The 20,009-nt window shown below is 45.3% G+C and overlaps 1 protein-coding gene across 1 annotated transcript in view; it reads right to left on the bottom strand.

Annotated features, from left to right (window-relative positions):
- Positions 1-13,586: 13,586 nt before the first annotated feature.
- PIGQ (phosphatidylinositol glycan anchor biosynthesis class Q) overlaps positions 13,587-20,009 on the bottom strand; it is a 45,868-nt gene continuing 39,445 nt past the window's right edge. Inside the window, exon 11 of the mRNA XM_068246727.1 lies at positions 13,587-14,287. Within this exon, the coding sequence (XP_068102828.1) occupies positions 14,135-14,287 (153 nt within the window). The 3' untranslated portion in view covers positions 13,587-14,134. The remainder of the gene's footprint in view (positions 14,288-20,009) is intronic.

Raw genomic sequence — 20,009 nt, 5'->3', positions numbered from 1 at the left:
GGCTGTTATCTGACTTTTATTATCTCAACTGTAACTGAACTGTTTACTTTTCCTCTGCTAGAGGAGAGTTCATTACTTCACCACAGACTGCTCTGACTCATTTTGAATGCTGAGTGTTGTGTAATCTGCACATATTATAGAGTGATGCAATGTTAGAAAAAACACTATATACCTGAAAATAAAAATATGAGAATATTTTCTTTGCTGCTAATCTTCTAGTAATTATTCATAGTACACAACCAATTCATTATATCATATTTTTTTTTCGCTTCAGTGTCTCTTTAAGGATGTCGGCCTTTGGTTATTACAAACTTTACCTCAAAAAGCCAAATGCCAAAAAAAAAACCCTTACTGCCCAGGTTAACTCTAGTGCTTATAAGAAAGGTACATGCTTTTCATTCAATGAATCGCAATGTCGCTTTGCTGCAAATTGCAAATATAGGCATGATTGCGCATTTTGTGGTGGTAATCACCAGGCGTTGCGCTGTTTTAAGAAACTGCAACAGAAACCCCAATCCCAGCAAAAAGAGCCATTTCTTAAAATACAAGACGCCAGTGAGGTGGGAAAGAGTGCTCCCCTGGCTAGAAGCCTACCCAAACCGTACGAGCAGCAAGCTTCTAAATGATGGTTTCACAAACGGTTTTGCTATCCCGCCTTTTGTGGGAGCAGGTTTGTGGTGGGCTGACAATGCCAAATCTATTGCCTCTTACCCAGAGCCGGATCATCAACCAGGCACCTCAAGCAGCAGCTTGGGGCCCCATCCTGGCAGCAGGTAACTTCCTAACTTTACTGAAACTAAAAAATGTATTTTAACATAATACTCATCAGCCCCCCTTCCCCCTCACACACACAGATGTCCTTTACCAAGTAGCAGCAGCAGTAACAAGCAGGTGGGGGGACTATTTTCTCTCACCGGCTGCGGAAGAACACTCCCTGGCCAGCCGACAATTAATCTTTAGTTCCGGTGTCCTCGCTTCGCTCGGACAACTTTTTATTCTAACTCTATGTCCACTTGGATAGTGGAGATTGCACATCAGCACACAGGCAGCTAACTGGGGTTGAAAAGGTTAATGCTGCTGATGGGTATTATGGGGTTAATGTATGACCTGCATGACTTTGCACATGCTCAGTAGCATTTGTATGCTATTCTGTCGGGTATGCTAAAATGTTGGAACACCGGCCAGGGAGGAAGAGCTGTAGGTGGCGCTGCTGAGCACAGAGACTCCAGCCACACGTGATGTGAGGAAGATGAGTGAAGACAGGAGTGCTGCTGCTGCTGCTGCTGCTCAACCTTGAGTAAGTAGAGGGGGGTTGAAGGAGATGGGAGGGTCCGCAGCTGCTACTGCCAAGGTAGAGGCATAGGGAAAAAAAAAACCCGACCATGGCCGCGGGAAGCCCCGCCCACAACCCGCGGGAAGCCCCACCCACAACCCACAGGTAGCCCCGCCTCCCAGGTCACTTTGCAACTCCCCCTCTTCTCCCCCTGCAACCTACACTGACCTATCCCTCACTCCCCTGAAACCTACACTGACCTATCCCTCACTCCCCTGAAACCTACACTGACCTCTCCCTCAGCCCCTGCTACCCACACTGACCTCTCTTCTCTCCCTGCAGCAACCCACACTGACTTCTCCCTCACCCCCCTGCAACCTACACTGACCTCTCCCTCACCCCCCTGCAACCCACACTGACCTCTCCCTCACCCCCCTGCAACCTACACTGACCACTCCCTTACCCCTGCAACCCACACTGACCTCTCCCTCACCCCCTGCAACCCACACTGACCTCTCCCTCACCCCCTGCAACCCACACTGACCTCTCCCTCACCCCCTGCAACCTACACTGACCACTCCCTTACCCCTGCAACCCACACTGACCTCTCCCTCACCCCCCTGCAACCTACACTGACCACTCCCTTACCCCTGCAACCCACACTGACCTCTCCCTCACCCCCCTGCAACCCAGTTGGGAGGTATGTACCACCACCGCAAACGGGACCACAAGGTTACTATTACCAGAGCAGGGCCAGGTAGAAAGCTAAAGGGGCACAGGGAAACCACTGGCAGGGGAGGGGTTCGTTGCGGGGGTGGGGAGTCTGCCTCCCACAACGGCGCTGATTTTCAGAAATGAGCGTATGTGACTCAGGTCTGTCACAGTGTCTTCTTGAACTGACAAACATATCTATCTATCTATCTATCTATAGTGTGTGTGTGCGTTTATAGCACATCGGATCAGACGGGCCGCATGGGTATATTACACCCTCCCCTGGTCACTGCTGTCTAATTTAAGTTTCGATTCCGAGTAGCTACAAGTACGTAGCTACTCGGTAAGAGCATAGAAATTGCTATGGGTGCCAGAAGCCAAAGGTACCCTCGGTTCTATTATGACATTATCTGGGGGGAGGGAGCAGAGGTGGTTAAGGAGGGAGGGGAGCCCAAATCTGCTACTTTGCTTGGGGCCCCATTTGGCCTTAATCCGGCTCAGGCAATAGTACAGCGATAAATAGATAAGGAAATTGAAGCTGGTAGAATGGCCGGCCCTTTTATTATCTCCAGTGCAGGATACTAGAAGGCCAATCTCCTTTGAAATGTTAGAAAAGCTGTTACACACTCTTCCCTCAGTTTGTTTGAATATGTATGAATCTCTTTTGTTCCAAACACCCTACGCTCTTGCCTTTTTTGGGGCCTTTCGGGTATCCGAACTGGTTTCCAGATCTAGGCAGGTTCAGTCGGGAATCGATACGGTGAAATTCGCCCACGACGAAGTGCGCCTTTTACTGCGTAGATCCAAAACTGACCAGCAAGCCAAAGGTTGCTGGATCGTGCTGCACGCCATGCACGGGTCGCTCGCGTGTCCGGTTAGACTGGCCTTATGTTTTAACGCCATACCCCCTCAGGGCCATGCCTTTCTCTGCCATAAAAATCTTTCCCCTCTCACCATTTTTCAGTTTAACGCAGTTCTGGGCTTGGCCAAAAAGAAGCTGGGATGGGAAGATCTCAGAATAACTTCCCACTCATTTCGCATTGGCGCTGCCACTGAAGCGCCCATGCTAGGCCTCTCAGAGGATTCCATCAAGGCTATTGTCAGATGGGATTCTTCCCGCTTTAAAATGTACATTCGCCCTGATTTGACTTCACTCTAAAAGTGGCATTATCTTTTACAGATCGCCCTTTCCAGGTCTGGATCATCGGGCATCCTTTCATTTTCTGGGCTGACAGAAGGGCCTTGACCAGGCCCTACGGGTCTAACCTCGGCCTCCCCCAGGCTCACTACAACATCTCTTGGGGTGGTGTCCGTGGTTTACGCTAGGACTCCGTCTGTGATAAAGCTCAACAGATGCGCAGGGCCTTCCCTCCTCCGGATTGTATCATCCACGCCGGAGGCAACGACGATGGTACCATTAGCTCAATAGAACTGTTACACCGAATCAAATATGACTGTCCGTTTAACGAGCATGTTCCCTGGGATGATTCTAGTTTTTTCAGAAATCATCCCGCGTCGGGTATGGTACCCCCCAGGAAAGTCTTTCCTCCTCCGAGTTAGAAAACGCATTAACAAAGCGATGTTCGCTTTCCTCCCTTCCTTAGGCAGTTTCTCTTTCCGGCATTTGGAATTAGAAGAGGGTCACCCGGGACTTTACCACCCGGATTTGGTCCATTTAAACAAGATCGGCCTAGATATTTTCAATTTGGGTCTGCAGTCCGCTGCTGAGAGGGCCGCGGTGATGGGGGGTTGGCCCGCCCCTTAGGGCGGGCGTTTGGGGTATTATCCCCGCATATTGTTTGGGTTAAAGTTGGTTTGAATAAAGTTTGCTTGCCCGCCCCTGGGCCTTTTCTGCCGGGGCAGGGTTTTCGTGATTATGCTGGTTTGTTAATGATTTGTTTATGTGTTTACCCAAACATTGAATAAACATCATTTAAGCTTTACAACCCCAATAAAGAAAAGGCCGCGGCCAATATTTAGGCACTAAATCTGTTGGTCAGACTCTTTTATGAATGTGTGTGAAGGTGCGGGTATTGGTTAAGAGGAGGGTCAGTTCACTCCTACGGTCCCATGTACCAAACCCACAGCCCCGGTAAGAATTAGACTAAGGAGTCAGTCGAGGAGTCTGAGCAATTTTGGGTACCTGGAGTCGGAATTTGAGTTGGTGGTTTCATAAACTGAGGAGTCAGAGTTCTATCATTTTTGTACCGAATCCACAGTTCTGGTTGGAACTGTTGACTAACATCTAGCAGGAAGCTGCCATCTGCCCAGGTGTGAGTGAATGGGGTGCAGCATTTATCAGCTATGGGTGTGAACTAACACCTGCAGAAAGTCAAAAAATAAAAATGTGAAAAAAATCCAGTGCCTCAGCTAAACTAAACAGAATATGGTTTCTCGCAAAATAAATACAGTATGTACCTACTGTATATAAACAAGAGTTTCTGATCTTTTGTGCCAGGCTGACCACTGCAGTAGGAAAACACTAAATTCTAGTTGTCTGTAACCGGATCTGTGAGGGCCACTCCCTGAATAAGGCAAACAATAGCCAGGGCCTGGAAAATGACATCCTGGTTAACAGATCCATTTGGTTTAAAGACGCCTTTTGTGCTGCACAGAACTGACCTTACTTGTTACTTGTGTTCACAGCTTGATTATTTCCATGACATGAAACAAAACCGAGAATGTGTGCGTTATGGCTGAGCAGCTGCAACCCAGGAGGTTAGGAGACTAGAAGTTCCAGCATGTCATGTCATTCCGCAGTAAATATGGCATTATGCTTAACCTAACTTTATGTGGCGCAGGGACGCATTTTTCCTGTTGCTGGAGAAGTGTGCCTATGCCCAGCGGGCATCAGGAAGCTGTAGTGATGGGTCGTTCGCGAACGAGCCGGCTCTAAGAGCCGGCTCTTTGCTGCGAACGACAAGAGCCGGCTCTCAGTTTTGAAAGAGCCGATGCCTCAGCTGCCCCCACACAGCTCTGCTTTGCTGTGTAATAAAGGGCGCTGAGGCATGCTGGGAGATGTAGTCCTCCTCGTGCAGTTTGTAGGAGTGTATGGGGCGGAGCAGAGCAGTAGCAGGAGGGATTGCCCGAGCCAGAGAAGCAGTCTGGAGTTGTCATGGAGACGGGGGCGGGGCTTTTACTCCGATTCTGAGTGGCGTCTAGTGATATTTAATGAAGAACCGATTGAGAGCCGTAAGAGCCGGCTCTTTAACCCCCTTGGCGGTATGAAAAATACCGCCAGGGGGCAGCGCAGCAGTTTTTTTTTTTTTTTTTTTTTAAATCATGAAGCGAGCCCAGGGCTCGCTACATGATAGCCGCTGCTCAGCAGCATCCCCCCAGCCCCGCCGTTCGCCTCCGGCGATAGGCGATCAGGAAATCCCGTTCAAAGAACGGGATTTCCTGGAGGGCTTCCCCCGTCGCCGACGTCAGGTCGTCATTGGGAGACCCGATCCACCCCTTGGCGCTGCCTGGCACTGATTGGCCAGGCAGCGCAGGGATCTGGGGGGGGGGGCGCGTGCCGCACCGGATAGCGGCGATCGGGCGCGCGGCGGCGGCGGCGATCGGAGTGCTGGCGCAGCCAGCAAAAAAAAAAAAAAAATTATGTAAATCGGCCCAGCAGGGCCTGAGCGGCACCCTCCGGCGGCTTACCCAGTGTCACACACGGGGTTACCGCTAAGGAGGTTAATGGGAGCCGATTCAGAAAAGCCGATTCTCCAAGAAGAGCCGAAATTCCCATCACTAGGAAGCTGTTTTAGTTACTTGTCCAGACGGCTAGATAGGCTTCTTCTCTCCTCCAACGCAGCGGCAATATAATCCCGACATGTCTTCTGGGTCCCGATCACATATGACGTGACTGGGATCCAGGGGATGGTGTCAGCATTACAGCACGACTCGATGGTGGAAGAGCGGTGATTGAAGTGTCACTACCCCAAGTTCCATCGCCGAGTGGTGCTGTAATGTTGACACCATCCCCTGGATCCTGATCACGTCAAATCAGGACCCAGAAGACATGTTGGAGGTTCAGCACTGCAGCTGTGGGTGGAGGAGAAGCCGATCCAGTCGTCCAGCCAGGTAACTATAACAACTCACTGCCCGCTCTGCATGGCTGCGCTAGGCAACCAAGTTGGACGCCTCCCACTGGCCTGGCACAAGTTGTCTCAGACAAGACAACTTGTGCAGGGCTGTTAAAGGGTTAAACAGCCAGTCATCTTAAATTAGAACTTAATTTATAATCAACAGACTATACATTGCTCAACCACAACATTAACGACAGTCAAGTCAGTAGACATGGTCAATGAGATGCAAATGTGGGTCACTTACTCCCGGATCCAGGACTTCTCACAAACATCACCGCTCCTTTGGAACGCTCCCCCACAGCCCGTTTGTCATGCTCCAATTCTGGAAACCTTCAGGCAGGAAACACACTTGCAGGGGCGCTTTTTCCCGTGATTCCTGGGTCTCCGACACAGTGAGTTCGTCTTTGCGATCAAGATTTTCACAAATGTTTTGTTGCATTTGTTCTGTGATTGTCGTCTGGGCAACATACACTTTAATTGCGACGTGCATTTCTCGAGCGAGGCTATTGACTCCAACCCACTACCCTCGCAAGGGCAGGGACTGACTGCCTCCTAGTGTTTCTTTTTCTGTAGTAATTTCTCATATAAACATATACCAGTAACACACACACACACACTCACTCTCTCTCTCTCTCTCTCTCTCTCTCTCTACTATTTGTTTTGTATTATGTATAGCGCTGTTGGTGTTATATATGTTACGGCCAGAACCCGAAGTGTGGCCACTTCTAGTTCTGGCCGGCCACTTCGGGTTCTGGCCGGCCAATGTGCAAAAGTGGCCGCAGCGCAGCGGCCAATGTTAGAAATGTAATGTTTACGCTGTCTCGCTGCGGCCAAATTGATGACAACTTGCTTAATTTAATGAAATATAGCCGGCGGCAATGTAATAGATGAAGCCGCCGGCTTTCGCACTGCCTCTCTCGAGAGAGTCGTTCGTCGTGGCAGGGGAATCCTGCCGTTCTTGCAGAGCGGGTGCTGGCAGAAGCAATGTCTACAGCCTCCCCGCACTGCTGCCCTGCCGCGACGAACGACTCTCGCGACACACGTGTCCCCGCCGGCTGCTACTTATTGTATGGGAGGCGGGGTGGGGAGAGGAGAGAGGCAGTGTGAAAGCCGGCGGCTTCATCTATTACATTGCCGCCGGCTATATTTCATTAAATTAAGCAAGTTGTCATCAATTTGGCCACAGCGAGACGGCGTAAACATTACATTTCTAACATTGGCCGCTGCGCTGTGGCCACTTCGCACATTGGCCGGCCAGAACCTGAAGTGGCCGGCCAGAACTAGAAGTGGCCACACTTCGGGTTCTGGCCATTACATATACATTAAAAAAATTCACTTTCTGAAGGTTTTAAAATTGATCCAATTTCAAGTTGCATAAAATTTGCATGAGCTTCAAATGCTATGCATCCTCCAAGAATATTTTCCTTGTTTTGGAATGGTGCAATAGGTTTTCTAAGTAAATTAGAACAGCCTTTTTGTATTAACAATAAAAGTATTTATTCCATTTTTTTTGTTCATTAAATCAGTTACACGTGTAGAAACGAGATTTAATCAAAAGATTTTTAAAAACGTACACAAATATTCATCCAACAAAATTGTATACCACAAAAGGATTTAAAACTATAAATATAATTAAAACTATATTGGCAAATAACTTAACACCTACCGATCACGTAGGATTACTTAAAGAGAACCCGAGGTGTGTTTAAAGAATGTTATCTGCATACAGAGGCTGGATCTGCCTATACAGCCTAGCCTCTGTTGCTATCCCAAACCCCAATAAGGTCCCCCTGCACTCTGCAATCCCTCATAAATCACAGCCATGCTGTGAGGCTGTGTTTACATCTGTAGTGTCAGTCTCAGCTGCTCCCCCGCCTCCTGCATAGCTCCGGTCCCTGCCCCCGTCCCTTCCCTCCAATCAGCAGGGAGGGAAGGGATGCAGGCGGGGACCGGAGTTCTGCAGGAGGCGGGGAGAGCAGCAGACTGACACTATAGAGATAAACACAGCCAGCTCTGACAAGCTGTTTGTCAGCAGCGTGGCTGTGATTTATGAGGGATTGCAGAATGCAGGGGGACCTTAGTGGGGTTTGGGATAGCAACAGAGGCTGGGCTGTATGGGCAGATCCAGCCTCTGTATGCAGATAATATTCTTCAAACCCACCTCGGGTTCTCTTTAAGCATCAAATTAAACTACAGAACAAATTATAAATTAATAATCTGGAGAATAAACATATACGTCCTCATTAAGGATAAAATCTGTGTCCTTACTGATCAAGGTGGAGAGGCCATCTACAACATACTGCTCCATAGCAACCAATCTTTGTTCTCCAACTTTTACTGTCCAGTGCATGTCTGATTGTGATTGGTTGCTGGGATGCATGTAAGCTCTCTGGCTATTCTTTGCTCAAACTTCAATAAATGAAAGTGTCAGATACTCACCTATAGAGAGGTTAGGCTCTGGGTCCTATAGAACCTCCCTGCTCTTCTCATAGTCCCTTTATTCAAGCGCTGTCACCCTCGGTAGCAGTACTCAGTTGAATACTGCTCTGTGCAGCCACAGACGTTTTTGGGAGCCTGAGTGCTCCCAAAGATGGGCCGCTCTGTACTCTGCATGCGTGAGCCCGCTTTTTGCACAGTATGGAGCTGCCGGCCTTTGGGAGCACTTAGGCTCCCGAAGACTTACAAAGCCTCCCGGCAGATTGGAACAGTGGAGACAGCGCTGGAACGAGAGGATCGGGAAGGCTCTATAGGATCCAGAGCTTTCCCTCTCCATAGGTAAGTATCTGTTTTGTTTTTTTAAGTCAGTTTATATTAGCTTTAAAGCAAATGGTAATCTCTCCAGAAAGACAAACAGGTACTGGCCAATCAACCATTAAGAGATTGTGGTTGTAGACAAACAAGGACTAGACGACAGCACTGGTGATAGAGGTAGCAGTGCCAGGTGATGGCAACAAAGAAGTATGGGAAGCTGGAGAAGTACTATGAACTAAAAGACTAGCTGAGAGCATGTGGAAAGTAAAGGCCCAAGTGGTCCCAGAAGTGGTTGAAGCACTTGTGGCAGTGACTCAAAAGCTGGAGGATCCGAGAAAGTCCAGAAGAGGGCAGTCCTAAGAACACATATTTATGTAATTGCCGCCGGGAGACTTGGGCGATGGATACAGCTGGTATATGGCTTATCCTGCTGCTGCACAAGTCCCGGCGGCGTTAATTACTATTCCCCCTCCAGGTCCATGTGGATAGTAGGGAATGATGTAAATAAGCTTCCAGCTATTGCTGGAGGCCGAATTACAGTGTTTTAAAAATAACTTAAGCTCTGTCTTCTGACTGTGCCAAAGCTACACACTGTGCGCCGTTATAGCTGTAATTCCGATTGAAAAGGGAGCACCGGAACACCGCTCACTCAGACAGGGACAGTGCTGGAACCAGGAAGGCCAAATCCAAGAAATCTGTAGAAAAAGGAAGGGATCCGCACATGTCCTAAAATGATCCTTTATTTACGTATCCAAAAACACCAATCACGCATCTGTAGCTAACATGTTTCAGACCTACTGGTCCTTAGTCATAGCTAAAAATGCAATTCCTATTACGGTCTATGGTGGCACCCAAATCTCCTGTGCTGTTATTACAGCGCTCACTAAGAACAGCTAAAATACTGTAAAGAAGCCAAGCTTGACCCGAAGAGGACCAGAGTTTGAGAAAAACACATGCCACCCAAGTGTGAGAAAAATCTATATTTTTTCACCTTTTTTTCTGTTCTCTAGGTTCAATTTTTGTTAATTGTTCTCCAATTTTGAGAATGCAGTATTCCCATATTCATTAAAAAAAAAAAACAAAAAAAAACGACCTGGACTGTGAAGGAATCAATAATAAACAAAGACGAATAAAGTGAGAATTTCTCAGAAAGCCACAAAAAGCAGGACCACAAATGAGATAATGAACATCCAGGATCTCTAGCTCAGCCTTGAATGTGTGTGCAATGCAAGTTGTCTAACTTGATCATTTCAGGTGATAATTTAGTACATGCAGCTCACCCAATTAAGGTGGTCTGTTCTATGGAGAGGTGAGGAATAGCAGGAGATATTTAGCATTGTACTGCAGCAGGAAACCTAATAGTATTAAGTTGAGGATTTCCCACCTTGGTGGAGTGCTGAAGACAAGGATACACAGAGGTAGACAAGCACCTGAAACAACCACAAATTACAATGTGAGACAACAAAAATCTGCTGTGTGTATGCAACCTGAATCTTCTAGATTATGGTGACCAAGCCAATGAGCATTGATAAACATTCCAATCTTTTTACCTTCTATCTCTTGCACTCAAGTTCATTGTGTGTAGCTGCTATATGGTAGCTTTTAAGTTCCTTCCCTTTATTAGCTACCATACCCTTTAGGAGAGCATGAAGCCGTCCTGCAAGCAGTTATACCGTTCACACTACATAAGCATTGTCACGCTTGGGAAGCATGTATGAAAACTATTCTACAGTAAATGTTGTCAATGAGAACTGGAATGCCGGCATTTGGTTAAGGAAATCAACCCATTAGCAACTTCAATAGAGTGATCTCTTTTGAGATAAATGCATTGCTTTTGACTTCAGTCTGCATAACTCATGCTGCAAATTCTTGGAATGCTCTGCTAGCAGAGGATATAGAAACTGAAAGCAGAAATCCTCAGTTATTGTCTCACACGGCCCCCTAGTGACAAGTGGCCATAAATACACATTACAGCAGTACTAATTAGAAGCAAGGAAATGTAACAAATAAAAATGTGCTAAAATAAATGGGCATGAAGCACTTACAGGCCTCTAAATAAATTGGCTGCTAAAGGGTTAAAGCCAACACCTGACTTTTAGCTAAAGGTTATACTGTACTATTCTGTATTAAAACGAGGCTGCATAGACTCCAGGTACTCTACATAGAATATGTATGCCCTGTTTCTGCAGTTTCCTGCCAAACTTCTGAATTATCTGATTTGCAAGAAACCGGTCCAGCAGCATATGTCTGCATGATGCAACAGGAACATTGGATTGTCCGCTCCCCCAGCACAGGAACTCAGGACAACAATTCCTTGTTGTTTGTAGAGATGAAAGTATTTTCTTCTTGTAGCTTGTGTCCCTGCTGGAAAGACTGGCCTTCCCAGCAGGGACAATACTAAAAATCCAAAGGAGCTTGGAACCTTCTCCATTTATCCCAAAACAAAGCTAAAAGGGTTTGCCCTGAACCTTTCCTTTAACAATGATTTATTCCTGCACTTCTTTTCCTGAAAGATATCTGAGATCTTTCCTGCCCATATCCTGAGCCGCAGCAACATGATTGTTTCATTACCTGCATTATACAAATAAAGGAATACAGACAATACAACAGAAGCAAGAAATGAAGCATTCGTTCGGAATTATCGTGTCAAGTCACATATTTGCAATGTCATTACCATAAAAAAGGGCATGTTCAGTAGTGTTAATTGAGCACACATTCTCCAAACACAACTAATCCAGGAAAGCAAATCTAGCAAATCAAAAAAACTTTAATGCTAGGTACACCCCATACAATTTTCTGTTAGATTTACCTGCCAGATAAATAAATAATTTCCAACATGTTGGAAATGATCTATCTGCCTAGCAATTAGGCATTATTCTACTCAGCAGGAGATAACCAGAAGACAATGCACCAGAGATAATGACCAGTCTCTACCAGTACTTTACAGAAAATAAAATCTAACAGAAAAAAAAAAAAAAAGTCTAATGCCGGGCATACACGGCATTTTCAGTCCTTATCAATCGAGCCGCTGATGGCTCGATTGATAATATCCGACTGGTCCGATGACCTGCCGGATAAATTCCCCGCTCGATCCCCGCCGGCGGACAATAGCTGGGAATCGAGCGGGTGATAAGCAGCACCGGCAGGGAAGAGCGGGGATCGATCCGCGCGCACGAGCGGGGATGCGCTGGCATCAAGCCAGTGGCTCGATCTGGCGCATAGTTGGCTAGGTATATGCCTAGCATAACAGAAAATTGTATGGTGTGTACTAGGTACTTACCTTGTGGCTCTGCTATAATGACTTAGCTATAAATGATTCCTGAGCAAAGCCAGACTGAATGCTCAGTCTGGGATTTTACAGAGCAAGGTAGGCGTTTTCTCTAATGTTCCTACTGATATATATGGTAAATTACATGAGAGTGCTTTGTCTCTGGTTCCCTTTAAGGACACCTGAAGTGAGAGGGATATGAAGGCTGCCATATTTATTTCCTTTCAAACAGTATCAGTTGCCTGGTATCCTACTGATCTGTTATCAAAATGAAAGTGTATATATATATATATATATATATATATATATATATATATATATATATATATATATATATATATATATATATATATATATATATATATATATATATTTTCCATTTTACCCTCTAAATAAAGCATGATTCCAGCCTTACTTCTAAGGCCCAGTGCACACCAAAAGCATTTTTTGGAGCGTTTTGTGTAGCAGATGTCAAGTATTGTTGCAGTAAAGCTGTCACTGAACAGCTTCTGTAACAAAAATGCCTCTGATCTAGCGGTTTTCAGAGCGGTCTTCCACTTTCCTATACTTTAACATTGAGGCAGAAACTCCTCAGAAATCTAAAAAATGCTGCAGCCCCCGAGTTTGCGCTTGTGGAAAAAACGAACTGCTCTGGTATGCCCCAGCCCATTCACTTTCATTAGAAAAGCGTTTTTTCCCCTGCTAGCATTTTAAAAAACGCTCCAGAACCGCTCTGGTGTGCCCCAGCCCATTCACTTTCATTAGCCAAGCGGTTTTTCCCCTGCAAGCATTTTAAAAACCGCTCTGGTGTGCACCAGCCCTAACCCTTGATTCTCAAATCCTTTATGAACCTATGCCGAGAACGAGCTGCAGTGCATTCTGGGGCAGGTTTTCTTTCTATCCCTGCAGCCCGAGAGATGCAGAAGACTCCATAGGCTTCCATTTCTGTGAGTTATAATTTATGATCTGCAGCTGCCTCTGTCCCTGCTAGCACTCAGGAAGTGTGCCTGATTGATGCCAGAGGAAGAGGTAGCTGCATCCCATAAATTAAAACTCACAGAGGAAGCCTCAGAAGTCTTCAGCATCTCTCAGGCTGCAGGGATAGGGGGAAAAAAATGCCCCAGAATGCACAGTGGCTCGTTCTCTGCATAGGGATTATAAAGAGGTTTGAGAACCCAACCATTCCAAGTGGTATGTTCAATTTTAATACCCACAGCGTGCACACAAAGTGAAGGCAGTTTACAGCTCGGGCCCTTATTTGAAGTAATTTGTAGAGATGCTAATTCAGAGTCTGCGGAATAGAAATTTCCGCATTTCCATTCGGAAATCAGCATTTCGTATCAAAAGTCAGAAAACGGGCATCGGAATTCAGTGGAAATTCGATTTACCACAGCTCGGCAATTTTAGCCCAATCAGAGAATGCAGAATTTTTCTGCAACAATCGGATCACCGCAATCATTTTAGACCAACTGATTTTCCGATTTCGGGGGGGGGGGGGGGGGGGGGGAGGGTTTGTTTGTTAGTTTGCATAAGTCTTGAAAAACAGAAATCTGAAAACCGGAAATTGGTATTGGCGGAACGCGGAATTTCCGTGGAATCTGAAATGGGCATTTCTGACCATCCCGAGTCATTTGTGTGGCAGCTGTATTTTTTGTAGCAATTCCAAAGAAAGGATGGACAGTGAGAGTTTGTGTCGGGATTATGAAAAGTTTGCACGCAACTTAAAAATGGACCAAATTCCACCATGGTGGAATTAATTGATCCATTTTCAAGCAGCATACATTTCCATACAAAATTGGCATAATCCTGCTTCAACTCAGATTTGCATTTCATTTAACTTCCCTACTAACAACCAGTTCTTACCAATACAGCCATGGCTGTGACTTCACTACCCATGTGGACAGAGCTGAAGGGTGTAAATCCAGATTGGAGGGTAAATGGGAGGAGTGTAACAGTTTCTTAGAAAAGATCTGATCAAACCCATGGCTTGAGAATGATGACCTATGGCAGTGTCCTTCATGCAGACAGAGCAGGAGCCGCATCCTATCTGCTCTCTCAGTCCTGCTTCCTGTCTTCCTCTTTCCAGGGGTAGATGACTTCTCCGATGAACAGCTTCTTGCATAAAGATCCCCAGGAGTCTTTGGGGTAACATCTGTTGGATGGCAGCCTGTAGGTGTCTAGTACTTCCCCATAGGGTAATGGATTAATCTGCATAAAAAGAACGGATTACAGATATAGCACTCTCCAGCTATTATACGGACTAGTGGAGTAGAATGCAGGCAATGTTGTGTATAGCAACCAATCATACTAATGCTTTGCTCTTTGCACTGAAGGTCTCACCTTATAACTAGGTTTACTTATAGTACACAGAGTTTCAAGCCTCATACATACACTAGATGGAACTTGGCCATGGTGGTGGTCAGTGGCGGTTTTGGGCGAGAGTCTAGTGTGTGTGTGTACAGGTGTCCCTGAAAGTCACTTAAAGACCGACACACGAGATTATTAAGCAACAAATAAGGACTTGTTTCCCTCTTTATATCACCTGCTGCATTGTTGTCCCTCCTATCCAAGAAACATGTCTGTACAGCGCTTATTACCCGCAGTGTTTCCACTGCAGGACCATGCTTGATACTGACAGGTGCACTTAAGGTACTTAAATCTACCTTAAAGGAACACTATCAAAGTTTGTTTTTTTCATGAAGCCCTTTAGGCGTTAGAAGGGATTTGTAATGGCAGATAATAGTAGTAAACAAAAAAAAAAAATCCAACAGCTTATCAGATCTTGTATTTTGCTGTGACAGTACAGGGTTGATGGACAAGTTCTTCTATTGTACGTTATAGGCAACAACAGGAATGTCTCTCTCCCTCTGCACAAGCCTTGCCAGACGCAAATAAACAATCCATGCTGGGCCAACAGCAGAGAGACTTCTTATGTGAGAGCAGATTATTTCACATGCTGTAGTGAGAGATTCGCTGACTGAATCAGTGTTGAATCTGTGAATCTATTACTACAGCGTGTGAAATAATCTACTCTCAAATAAGAAGTCTCTCTGTCGGCCCAGCATTGATTATTTACCTCTGGCAAGGCTTGTGCAGAGTAAGAGAGGATTTTTTTTCATCTACTACCATTATCTGCCATAACAAATCCCTTCTAACTCCTAAAGGGCTTCTGGAAAAAAAAACCTTGAACTTTGATCGTGTTCCTTTAAAAGGACAACTGAAGTGAGAGGGATATAGAGGCTGACATTTATTTCCTTTTGAACAATACTAGTTACCTAGCAGCCCTGCTGATCCTCTCTCAAATACTTTTAGCCATAGACCCTTAACAAGCATGCTGCAGATAAGGCGTTTCTGACATTACTGTCAGATCTGACAAAATTAGCTGCATGCTTGTTTCTGACGTGATTCAGACACTACTGCAGACAAATAGATCTGTAGGGCTGCCAGGCAACTGGTATTGCTTAAAAAGAAATGCATATGGCAGCCTCCATATACCTCTCACTACAGTTGTCCTTTAAGGCAGGGAACACATTACAGTAGATGAATTGCATGTGTTTTCCACTATGTACTATGGGGAAAAGGCATGCGATTCTGCCAAGTGCATTCCCTGCCTAAAGCCAAGCTTCTGGTTCAGCTATGGTAGACGTTTCTTTCATAGTAACAAGGTTAGTTTAACCACCATGTCAGCGAATTGCATGATTAGGAGGCACATGCCCCATATTCTGCTGTCTGGGCGTAGTATCACAAAGACAACACACTATGCTCTCCTCTAAAGCCCATACACCAGTCAATGCAGACTGAACCCACTTCACTTATGATTCTCCCTTGTGTCTTGACAAATCCAGATATCAATCTAGGTCACTCCCAGGTCTGCCTGCCAAACACAGATGACCAATTTCTAGCCAAAATTGGTTGCATGTATTGGTCGGACATGCTGCAAGATGTCGGGCTGACTTGCTCCAGCAGATGCGCAGCAGTAATGGTGTGCGATATCGGGACGAGCGCCAAATGCAACAGAACACCCGGCACTGTCCCCCAATGTAAAATGTTCCCCCGCGGTGCAGTATACTTTACCTGTCCGTTGCTGGCTCCGGACTGCATACGCTCACCCCACTTGGTTGTTGCTGGCATAACGTGGGCACGTGTGACGTCACATGTGGCCACGTAAATGCCAGCAACCCATGGGGTGCGTGTATGCAGATGGAGCCAGCAATGGACAGGTAAACTGTATACTGCACCGCGGGGAAACATTTTACATTAGAGGGCACACCCCCGGCGGTGGCGAGGTGGCAAATGTGACGTCACAAGGCCGATTCCTGAGACTCGATTGTGAATCGGCCTGTGGTGTATGGGCAGTCAACAGATTTCAGTTAGTGTCACAAAATGCGCCTGTGCCACGTGGTGCAGACTCTCACGGTTACTCCGGACACAGGAGGGGGCCAAGAGTCGCACTCACGGACAGGTGAGCAATAAACACTGTAACACAGAGCCGGGGCGGCACTTGGGGAGACACCATTGGATCTGTCGGTCATCACAATATCAATTACCGCAGCAAACCCGATGAAGCCCTTGCCACCAAGATTTTCTACCATTTCCGATCAATCCATTTGACCGATTTTAGATGAAATTCAATCAAAAGATCGATTGGGCGGCCATATTGCAGCATTGAGTCTCTTCCGATTCAATAAAATAATCAAAGTGGAAGGTCAATTAGCCTGCAGTATTGAGTAATGTATGGGCACCCTTATGCACATACCGCAGTAAGTTCCTGAAAGTAGGCACTGCCCCTAATTTTTAGTTATGAAGGTTTTTATGTATTTTGGAGGATGATGTTAAAGAGACACTGAAGCGAAAAAAAATTATGATATTATGATTTGTATGTGTAGTACAGCTAAGAAATAAAACATTAACCACTTTACCCCCAGCGGTACGAATTTCTCCGACCCTTTTTTCCCTCCTAAAAAACCAGGGACGGAGAAATCCGTACCTTCCGCGCTACCGCCGCTGTCCGCGCTCCCGCCGCTCGTGCGCACGCACACCCGTCGCTCGTGCACGCCGCCGCCCGCTCGGAGATCAATGAACGGGAAAATCCATTCCCGTTCGTTGATCTAGCCCCCGCAATGATCTGCTGCTTCTTTCAGAAACAGCGAGATCATTGTGCGTCTCCCAGCCTCCTACTGCTTCCTGTAAGCGTCCTTCCGGACGCTTACAGGTCGCATGTAAACAAACACTCTGTGGCCATCGTGTGGCCAAATAGTAAACTACACCCTAAAAGCATTTTACATATACAAACATTACATTTACACAATAAATTAACTCATTACCTCCCACACTCCCCAATTTTTATTTTTTTTTTGTAATTAAAAAAAAAAAAAAAAATACAATAAAAAAAAAACATAAATAGTTACCTTAGGGACTGAACTTTATAAATATTTATGTCAAGAGGGTAGAACACTGTTACTTTATAAACCGCGGGCTTGTATTTAGGGATGGATGCAAAACTGAAAAAAATGCACCTTTATTTCCAAATAAAATATTGTCGCCAAACATTGTGATAGGGACATAATTTAAATGGTTTTATAACCGGGACAAATGGGTTAATACATTTCATGGGTTTTAATTACAGTAGCATGCTTTATTTAAAAACTATAATGGCCGAAAACTGAAAAATAATAATTTTTTCCCACATTTTTTCCTATTTCCCTATTAAAACACATTTAGAATAAAATAATTATTGGCATAATGTCCCACCTAAAGAAAGCCTAATTGGTGGCAAAAAAAACAAGATATAGTTCATTTAATTGGGATAAGTAATAATAAAGTTATAGACGAATGAATGGAAGGAGCGCTGAAAGGTGAAAATTGCTCTGGTGGTCAGGGGGTAAAACCCCTCAGTGGTGAAGTGGTTAAAGAGAATCTGTATTGTTAAAATCGCACAAAAGTAAACATACCAGTGTGTTAGGAGACATCTCCTATTACCCTCTGTCACAATTTCGCCGCTCCCCGCCGCATTAAAAGTAGTCAAAAACAGTTTTAAAAAGTTTGTTTATAAACAAACAAAATGGCCACCAAAACAGGAAGTAGATTGATGTACAATATGTCCACACATAGAAAATACATCCATACACAAGCAGGCTGTATACAGCTTTCCTTTTGAATCTCAAAAGATCATGTATGTGTTTACCTTCTGTCCCCTTCTTCTCTCATGCACTGAACATTACAGGCTTCCTGCAGACAGCTCTGCCTGTGCCTGTGTTTGTAATTCCTCAGTATGTGTCAGCCAGCTACTTTCACAGCCTAACAGAGGAGGATTTTTATCCAGCTCTCTTCTATCACTGATAAGATAGCAGAGAAGCTGCTGGCTTATGTAAAATTAAAACACACACTGGAGTGTGCATAGAGGAACAGACCAGCACGGAAGAGTTGGCAGCCTTCCAGACGCAGGCCGACAAGTCTGACAGGGGAAAGATACATTGATTTATTACAGAGACCGTGATAGTACAAAGTGCTGCAGTGAGCCAGAACAGATTAGAATAGGTTTAGGAACTTGTAGGATGGTAGAAAAAAAACGTTGTAATTTTTGTTACAGAGTCACTTTAACCACTTCACCATTGAGGGGTTTTACCCCCTGACCACCAGAGCAATTTTCACCTTTCAGCGCTCCATCCATTCATTAGTCTATAACTTTATCATAACTTATCACAATGAAATGAACTATATCTTGTTTTTTCCGCCACCAATTAGGCTTTCTTTAGGTGGGACATTATGCCAAGAATTATTTTATTCTAAATGTGTTTTAATGGGAAAATAGGAAAAATGTGGGAAAATTTTTTTTCAGTTTCCGGCCATTATAGTTTTTAAATAATGCATGCTACTGTAATTAAAACCCATGAAATTTATGTGCCCTTTTGTCCCGGTTATAAAACCGTTTAAATTATGTCCCTATCACAATGTTTGGCGCCAATATTTTATTTGGAAATAAAGGTGCATTTTTTTCAGTTTTGCGTCCATCCCTAATTACAAGCCCATAGTTTATAAAGTAACAGTGTTATACCCTCTTGACGTAAATATTTAAAAAGTTCAGTCCCTAAGGTAACTATTTATGTATTTTTTTTAATTGTACATTTTTAAATTTTTTTTTTTAATTACAAAAAAAAAAAAAAAAAAAAAAAAAAATGGGGAGTGTGGGAGGTAATGAGTTAATTTTTAGTGTAAAACTAATTTATTTCTATGTAAAAAATGCTAAGGGTGTAGTTTTACTGTTTGGCCACAAGATGGCAACAGTAACTTTTTGTTTATTGCGACCTGTACTTCTTGCGACCGGACGTTCGCAGGAAGTACAAGGAGGCTGTGAGTGTTTGTTTTTGCTCACAATGATCGCGCTGCCCATAGGAGAGCAGCGGATCATTGTGGGGCTTAGATCAACGAACGGGAATGGATTTTCCCGTTCATTGATCTCCGGGCGAGCGGGCGGCGGCGTTTACTAGCGGCGGGCGGCGTGTTTACGAGCGGGAGCGCGGGCAGCGGCGGGAGTGCGCAAAGTACGGATTTCTCCGTCCCTGGGGGTTAAAGGATGGAAAAAGGGACGGAGAAATCCGTACGGGCGGGGGGTAAAGTGGTTAAGATCAGATACATCAGTCTAATTGTTTCCAGTACAGGAAGAGTTGAGAAACTCCAGTTGTTATCTCTATGCAAACAAGCCATTAAGCTCTCCGACTAAGTTAGGGCTGGTTCAGACGGACGCTTGCGGAGCGTTTACCGCAAGCGTTCGGAACGTCGCGGTAAATGCTCCCATTCAAGTGAATGGGAGCGTTTACACCGAGCTTTTGCGAGCATTCCGGCTGCCCCTGGAAGCAACATGTAGCTTCCAGGGAGCGGCCAACTGCGACGGCTAATGTTCCCCTAGGGGAAGAAAAAAACGCGACCGCAT

The sequence above is a fragment of the Hyperolius riggenbachi genome, chromosome 7 (assembly GCF_040937935.1).
Source record: "Hyperolius riggenbachi isolate aHypRig1 chromosome 7, aHypRig1.pri, whole genome shotgun sequence".
Taxonomy (NCBI): domain Eukaryota; kingdom Metazoa; phylum Chordata; class Amphibia; order Anura; family Hyperoliidae; genus Hyperolius; species Hyperolius riggenbachi.
This window is presented reverse-complemented; position numbering and strand designations above follow the sequence as displayed.